This window comes from Vigna unguiculata, chromosome 1 (assembly GCF_004118075.2).
Source record: "Vigna unguiculata cultivar IT97K-499-35 chromosome 1, ASM411807v1, whole genome shotgun sequence".
Taxonomy (NCBI): Eukaryota; Viridiplantae; Streptophyta; class Magnoliopsida; order Fabales; family Fabaceae; genus Vigna; species Vigna unguiculata.
In genome coordinates, this window is record NC_040279.1 from 11,734,210 (window position 1) to 11,743,363 (window position 9,154).

At 37.5% G+C, this 9,154-nt stretch overlaps 1 protein-coding gene across 1 annotated transcript in view; it reads left to right on the forward strand.

Moving 5' to 3' along the window:
• Positions 1-8,055, forward strand: part of LOC114192900 (nuclear-pore anchor-like) — a 30,473-nt gene extending 22,418 nt beyond the window's left edge. Inside the window, exons 46-48 of the mRNA XM_028082659.1 lie at positions 5,907-6,011; positions 6,186-6,360; positions 6,482-8,055. Of these exons, the coding sequence (XP_027938460.1) occupies positions 5,907-6,011; positions 6,186-6,360; positions 6,482-7,824 (1,623 nt within the window). The 3' untranslated portion in view covers positions 7,825-8,055. The remainder of the gene's footprint in view (positions 1-5,906; positions 6,012-6,185; positions 6,361-6,481) is intronic.
• Positions 8,056-9,154: the final 1,099 nt, after the last annotated feature.

Here is a 9,154-nt window from a genome sequence, read left to right on the forward strand (position 1 = left end):
GTGCCAAGCTTGTTACAAATATAATCAATTCTAGGCCCCCGTAAAGACTTCGTAAAAATATCTGCTAACTGATCACTTGAGTTAACAAACTCAGTCTTGATGTCTCCAGACATAACCTTTTCCCGAACGAAATGACAATCAATCTCAATGTGTTTAGTCCTCTCATGAAAGACAGGATTAGAGCTAATATGAAGGGCAGCCTGATTGTCACATACAAGTGTCATTTGAGTAATATCTCCAAATTGTAACTCTTGAAGCAATTGCTTGAGCCAAACAAGTTCACAGGCAGCTGAGGCCATAGCTCTATATTCTGCTTCTGCACTAGATCTTGCTACAACACTCTGTTTCTTACTTTTCCACGAGATCAAGTTACCACCAATGGAGACACAATACCCAGATGTAGATCTTCTATCAGAAGGAGATCCTGCCCAATCAGCATCTGAATAGCAAACAACTCTTGTATGGTTATTAGAACCATATAACAATCCTTTTCCAGGAGATTTTTTAATATACTTCAAGATGCGAATGACTGCATTCCAATGATCTTCACATGGAGAATTAAGAAATTGGCTTACCACACTGACTGCAAAGGAAATGTCAGGACGAGTAACGGTAAGATAATTCAATTTCCCAACCAATCGTCTATACTGCTCAGGATCAGATATAGGCTCCCCCTGATTTGGTAGAAGTTTAGTATTGGGATCCATGGGTGTATCAACAGACTTTGAACTCATCAATCCAGTTTCCTCCAGAATATCCATGGCATACTTTCTTTGAGATATAACAATACCATCATTGGACTGTGCCACCTCAATACCCAAGAAATATCTGAGTTTGCCAAGATCTTTGGTCTGAAAATGGTGACAGATATGTTGTTTCAACTGAGAGATGCCATGGTTGTTACTCCCTGTAAGAACGATGTCATCAACATATACTATCAAGTAAACACATCCAGCACTCGAGTGTTGATAAAAAACAGAATGATCTGTTTCACACCGAGTCATACCAAATTGTTGAACAACATTGCTAAACTTTCCAAACCAGGCCCTAGGAGATTGTTTTAGGCCATATAGTGATTTGCGAAGACGACATACCATCCCAGAAGACTCCTCCTGAGCAACAAACCCAGGAGGTTGCTCCATATAAATTTCCTCTTGCAAATCACCATTGAGGAAAGCATTCTTAACATCCAGTTGATAAAGAGGCCATTGTTTAAGAGCGGCCATGGCGATAAATAAACGAACAGAAGCCATCTTTGCCACGGGGGAAAAAGTATCTCCATAATCCAACCCAAAAATTTGAGTATAACCTTTGGCTACAAGACGAGCTTTGAGGCGATCAATAGTACCATCAGGTCCAACTTTGATAGCAAACACCCACCTGCAACCAACAACAGATTTCCCAGACGGCAACGGGACCAGTTCCCAAGTTCCACTATTATGAAGAGCACTTAATTCATCTGCCATGGCCTGACGCCAACCAGGATGGGCTAAAGCGTCACGGACAGTTTTTGGAATGGTCACAGAAGAAAGAGAGGAAAGTCATGTATAAAAAGGTAATGACAAGCGATGATAACTCAAAGGAATATAATGGGGAGAGGGATTACGGGTAGAACGCATACCTTTTCGGAGGGCAATGGGAAGGTCAGACTCAGGTGTCAGAGCCGGAGGAGACAGAGTAGTTGGCACTGGAGTGGAGTCACATGGTGGTGGTTGTGATCGATTACGGTGACTATAAACCTGAAGAGGTGGAGGAGGAGCAGGTGACTGTGGAGCAGGAACCGAGGGTGAAGACACAGTAAGAGGGTCACAAACAATAGGAACGTTAAAGGTATTAGAAGAGTTGTCAGGATTGGATGGAGTCAGAGGTGAAGATTGACTCTTAAAATAAAGGGAGAACTCATTAAAGGTGACATCTGCAGACACAAAATAACGGTTAAGAAAAGGAGAAAAACATTTGTATCCTCTTTGTGATCTTGTAAACCCTAAGAAAACACACTTATGTGATCTAGGAGAAAGCTTGTCAAGACCAGGACTAAAATTATGAACAAAACATGTAGACCCGAAAACTCTTAAAGGTAAGGGATGAAGAGGTTCATGAGGGAATAAAATGGAGTGAGGTATGTTATTCTTTAAAACCGAAGAAGGCATACGATTAATGAGATAACAGGCAGTAAGAATGGCATCACCCCAGAAATGTTCAGGAACCTCGCCATGAATTAAAAGAGTGCGAGTGGTTTCCATAAGATGTCTATTTTTACGTTCAGCTACACCATTTTGTTGAGGGGTATAAGCACAAGAAGTTTGATGCATAATGCCGTGAGAAGCCATAAATTGTTTGAAAGAATGAGAAAGATATTCACGGCCATTATCACTACGCAAAACTCTAATAGAAACACCAAACTGAGTTTTAATTTCATTAAAAAAAGATTGAAAGATATGAAATAATTCCGAACGATGTTTCATTAGAAATAACCAAGTGCATCTGGAGTAATCATCAATGAAAGTAACAAAGTATTGAAAACCTAAAGTAGACTTAACGCGGCTAGGACCCCAAATGTCAGAGTGAACCAAGGCAAAAGGGGACGAAGCATCACGTGTGACACTACGAGGAAAAGAAGTACGAGTATGCTTGCCTAATTGACACGACTCACAATCCAAACGAGACAACTTGGACAAGGCAGGGACAAGCTGTTGTAACTTGGCAAGGCTTGGATGACCAAACTGAGCATGAATAAGAGAGGGAGACTCCATAACTGCACCAATGTGTGTAGAGGGACGAAGATGATAAAGACCATGAGACTCATATCCTGTGCCAATCACCTGTTTCGAACTCCGATCCTGTAAACAGACAGAATTGTTGGTAAAAGAAACAACACAATCAAGAGAACGAGTTAGGCGACTGATGGACAACAGGTTAAAAGGAGACCCAGGGACATAAAGAACATTATCAATGGTTAAAGAAGGAAAAAGTTTAACAGTGCCAACACCATGAGATGAGACTCTAGAACCATTAGCGAGTGTAACAGAAGGTAAAGGATTAGTAGAGGATAAAGAAGAGAACAAAGATTTGTTACCAGTAATATCATCAGTGGCTCCTGAATCAAAAACCCAAGGACCAGGAGAAGAAGATTGAGTCAGACCAACAAAAGATGTACCTGTGTGAGCAACAGATGCAGTGGAACTAGAAAATTGTTGATCCTTATACCATTTGAGAAATTTGTTGTACATAACAAGTATATCGGATGAAACAGAAGAGAGTTCAGAACGGAAAGAGGCAGCGAAAGACGCCATAGAGGAACTGGAAGACACGCGGCTTCGAATGCTCGAATGCGGCTTCGAATGGCGCGTGAGGGATGATCAAAACTGTATGGTCGCCGGTCGGAACTAACACTCCGGCGACGACAACGGTGGTGGCGACTTCGGCGGCTCCGGCGGCGGCTCCGGCGACGGCTCCGGCGACTACTCCGGCGGCGGCGCCGGCAGTGGCGCCGGCGGCTCCGGTGGCAGCAGCGGCGGTGGCGGCAGAGGTGGAGGCAGCGATAGTGGAAAAAAAAAAACCTTAAGCTCTAGATACCATATTGAGAATAAAGAAGATAGGGATTGAGATTAATCTCCCTTGTGTATAAACCACACATAGGGTAATCTATTTATAATAGAGAGAGGTACAAGTAAAAAGAGTAACTGAAAATAAAAAGATTAAATAGAAGATATTGTTTGATATTGTGGTTATCAATATCTAACAATATCTTAATAATATCAAACTATATCTAACACTCTATATTAACCATATCTTTAAATGAAGTGAGATCTCAAACGTACCACCTTGTGTCAAAAGACCAAACATCTTGATGTGAGACTAGATATTTGTGGGTAGTCTAATAGTGGCACATAAGACCCAAAAGTCTTACTCAACCTGGTGAAACTAGATTATTTTGCATCCACTTTCTTTGAAAATGTACTTAGTGACTCAACCATACAAAATTGACTTGTAAGGTTGGATTTATACTTTATATACTATAATTTAGATATATTGCTAATGTACTTGGGATCTTCAACTGGATTCTCAAATCTGTGGCTATTTATGGGTAGTCTGCTAATAGTGGCTTACAAGCCTTGCTAGGATATGTTCTAATATCATTTTCTAAAGTACATTTTAAATTTAATTCAATATTATAATCTGCTTGTAAAGTGAGAAATACACCCTTTTATTATATATATATATATATATATATATATATATATATATATATATATATAAAGAGAGAGAGAGAGAGAGAGATTATAATTTGGCCTTTACTATTGTGAATGTGGGATTTCCAAGACAATCTTGTAATAGTACGATTTGAACAATGAGTTTCAACGGAGATGGCAAACATGGGAGAATTGGAACGAAGAAGACAAACATTGAAAAAGAGTAGGAAAAGACAAATTTAATCGTCAATAGGAAGAAGATGATCCGTGAAAGAGAGAGAATCGTGAATAGCTTTTTCATCTTTTTTGCCACTGAAAAATTTAATTTTTTTAATCTTACCACTTGCGTAACAATAATATTTTTATGTTATTTTTTATTTTGTTTTATATTCTAACATGATCTCTAAGAAAAAAATTATTATTATTTAAAATAATACCTAATTGTTATTATATTTTTTATTTTTTTTTATAAAAGTAGTTCTTATTTAAGGATTTTTTATCTTATTTTTGTAGAAGTTTCACACTATTATTTAAATTAGTATATATTTTTTATTTTTACTATATATTTTTGTATAAATTATAAAATTAGTTGTTATTTAGGATTATTTTTATTTAATTTATTTGAAAAGGATTCTTTCTATTTAATTTTTTTGGAAAGAAAATAAGTTTGAATTAATATACACTTTTTATTATATTCTTTATTTCTATAAAAATTAGTGATTGTGAAGGATTTTGTTTATGTATCTCAATGCAATAAAGTTATACATAAAAAAATAAAATTCACGATTCGAATCTCAATGCAATAACCATGGTATAGTTGAATACTTTCTCTAAACGGAATAATTTGAGATATGTAGAGAGACAATATATTTTACGTACAGGTCATTGGTTCAACACAGCAATTTTCCAATATAAACTATTTAAAACCTATTAGGATTTTTTTATCATTGAATCTGCCCCTACCCATTCATGGGATATAATTGGTGGGGTTTAAGCTAGTAGAGAAAAAAATAGGTAAATACTGTCTTGAGAATTCATCCATTTCTTGCCCCTACATTTTATTGGCCAATAAACTATTTTTGTTAAACTTCTGCTTTTGAACCGAAATTTAGTAGGTTCAATGAACGAAAATGTTTAGTACGACTGCTCATATATGCATAATATGAATTTTAGCGTGTTTTTTGTGAAAATTGGAATCAATAGTGCTTTTTTTTTATACTTGTCTCAGGCCTTAATTTGTCATATATACTGTTAATACTGTTATTCATGCTTTTAAACTCCTTCAGTATTACTTCTGGTCTCAATAGCAGGTGCAAGTGTTCTCTATAGTAGCATTGGAAGAATGCAGTTTTTGTTTCTTTGCTTGTTTCCGTGGTCTTTGAGGATTTCCTTTTAGTTACATCATTTTGAGTTGAGGTATAGAGATTTGATGTGAAAGCTGAAACGATAGTGACGAGGTTTCTGTTAACTTCCGATTTAAAGTACTAGACCATTAAATTTTCGCTGTCTGTAATTTTTGTATTTGTCAATACATGCACAAATATGCATCATTACAGAAAGATATATTTCTGGCTCACTGATACTGATAATGCACAGATATTACTTTGGTTGAGGAAAGTTAGTAATCTCATTTTTTGTAGTTTCTTGTCCAGTTCTTCAACCATAATATGTATGTATTTTCTTCAATGTTTTTATTTATTTGTTTACTTTCAGGAGAAAACAAAATTTGTTAATGAAATTGAGAAGCACAAGGAGTCCCTGAAAAAGTTATCTGACGAGGTCGAAAAGATTAAGATTGTTATTGGCAATCTTCCCGAGGTAAGAATATAGAACAGTGGTTTACTTTGAAATCTAATGTTGAACTGGTAGAAATAATTTAGCCTTCGTGAATTTTTTATTTTAACTTTATTATTATATTCTGATCCCTCATTACTTGCTATTATTATATTTGAGTCAATTGTTTTTGAGCAAAAAAATTTTATCCTTTTTTAGGGTTCGAATGTGGTTCAACTTCTTTCTGGATCCAATGTTGATGACTTGGCTGCTTCTTACATATCTGCTGTGGAAAGTTTTGAAAAGGAAGCTCATTCAATATTTCGTGAGCTTGGAGGTCGCGGTAATCTAGGGGAGGCAGCTACAGTTACAGATGGTTCAACAGCTGCTACAGGTTGTTTCATTTATAATTTGCAGATCAAGTTTCTTGAATAATGATTTTATTTTAGAAAGAACGAAGTTTTGGATAAGTTAAGTTTGTACCTCTAGCTATATTAATGGATAGAATATATCAGGTTCTCTTGTCCAAGTTCAATCCCAAAGCACCACATCTCTGGCTGCTCCTGGAGCTAGCAGTTTACCACCAAAAGCCACTGGAGAAAGTGAGAAAAGACTTGCATTACCATTACCCAAAGCTAGTGTTGAAACTCGTCGTACTGGTAGAAAATTGGTCAGGCCTAGACTTGTAAGACCGGATGAGCCACAAGGTGACACTGAAATGTCAGATGCCGAAGGCCCACTGGGCAAGACTGGGCCGTCTAGTGACACAGAAACAAGTAATTTTGCTCAATCATCTCAACCATTGGCTCGTAAACGTCTTGCTCCGACGTCCACTTCTGAGTTACGTGAAGAATCAGTTGCATCTGGAGAGAAGGGCTCTGATGCAGTAGTAGCACCTGTGTTGAAGAAGTCAAAAGGGTCAGAGTCACCAGAAGAGAGTACAGAAGAACAACCTGCTGCAGCTCTGGAAGCAACTGAAGAATTATTTGATAGCAATGAGTTGCCACAAGGCCAAAATGAGGAAGGTGAAGTCCAAAATGAAGATGGTGAAATTGCTGTTGGGAATGACGAGGAATCCAAAGATCCACAACACTTGGATGGTACAAGTCAAGAGGAATTACCAGGGGACAGGACTGGAATTTTAGATGAGAGTCCGGATCAACCTGATGAGATGCAGAGGGATCACACTGACCCAGACAACCAGCAGTCAACATTGGCACCCAGTGGTGAGAGAGAAGAGGGAGAATTGTTGCCAGATGCTGGAGATCTTGAGGGTGGTAGTGATCTGTCTAACATTGTTGAAAACCAAGAATCTCGGGAAGGTCAATCTGAGTCTGCTGCAACCCCTGAACGTTCCCCAGCACGAGGGGATGATGATGCTCTAGAGGCCGGTGAGATTAACTCTCCTGAGCTTTCAAGCGATGATAAGAATGATGAGGTTGACTTGGTTGAGGAGGCTGCTGATGCTTCTGACAAGTTAATTGATGTTAATGAGCCAGTATCAGTTGAGAGTGATCAGGTAGCTGAACCGACACCTGTTGTGAGTGATGGTTCTACTTTGACAAGTAGTGTTACAGAAAGTAGTTCGTCTAAGGTGAACATACCGGTTCCAAGGCAAGGAACCCCCACTACCCCCTCTGAAACAGAAGAGACAACAAAGCAGGCATCACCTATTGGTAGTACTTCGACTACCATAAATTTGTCAGAGCGAGCACGGGAAAGGGCACAAATGAGACAGGCTGGTTTGGTTTCTACCCCTAATGTTACTAGAGGTCGCGGAAGAGGTGCTCCCCGTGGGCGCGGTCGTGGTCGAACAGTAGTACGCCGGCCTCCTCCACCTTCTGGTGGTGAGTCATGAAAGGAAATTATTTGACTCAGGGTTCTAAACTTCTTCCTTAGTCCGACTGTTACATTATAGACCACTTATTAGGTGTAAATTGGCGATCTGTTCTCGTCATGTAAATGCAATTTTGCTTTTCACTGGTTTTACTCCTATCTAATTTTGCTTAGAATCATGACCTTGGTTGTGTGATAATGGTAATCTTGGGTTTGATAGATTTCTACACGTAATGGATTGTTGGGGGAATAATGATTTCTTATGTCATGAAAATATGGATAATGCTTGATAGATTTAGTAAAAAATCACCCAAAGGCTAATATTAAGAAAGAAGAGTATAAAGGATAAACATTAAGATTTTTAAAATTTTAAAGAATATAAAAGGTAAACATTAATTTCTTTATTGAGAATGAAAGCATAGAACATAAAATTTTAGAACCCGGTTGTTCCGATTCTATACGTGTTATAAGTCTAGTTAAAGAATTTCAAATAATTAACATTAAAGATAAACTCCATTCAATATAATATTGGACTGCTTGGTAAGAGGTTTTTTTTTCTTCTTTGTTCGTAGTGATCTCAAAATTTTCTCTACAATCCGGTTTGTTGGCATTGGCTCTTCATTCTTGTTTAGTTGGTTGGTCACCTTCTCTACTCGAGTCGGTTATCCACTCTTTGTCCTCTATTTTTAGGCATTCAAACTCTCCCCTGAGGGTTTGTAGTCAGATTTGTCTAACGTGGTTGCTCCCCCTTATGCAACCTACAGAATCTCATGTTTCTTTTGAAGATGCAACGTTTGCAATCTTCTCGAAGCTTGATTTGTCCATCGCATTGTACAAGAAGTACAACGCCAATTTATCTTTCACTTGCGTTTTTTTCAATGCGGTAATCTGGACCAATATGTCTTGGGATTCCAAAAGGGTTTTCATTTGTAAAGACCAATTATCATAATTGGTTTTCTTTGATAATTGTAACACGATCATATCATTAATAACTTTTGTCATTATTCTTTTTTTATTTTCAAAACACTCAAGCTCTCATTATTTTCCTCACACTATTTCACTCTCTTTCTCTTCATTCATTTGGTATTAAGAGCATAAGAGCTATGATATCACTTTGTTAAACTCAATTCACTTACACTAGAAAAATAATTAGATGCGCAACACTCACTTTTTTATTTTTGATTGGCTTTTAAAATAGCCGTGTACAGCATATAAATAACCACCCTAATCACTAGCCGAATAAAATGGAACAACCCAATATTTCAGCAATCTAAACTATCCAATATTTCAACAATCTAATAAAAACAAACTACCCAAATATATTATTTTAAAGATATGCAACTTACGTTTAA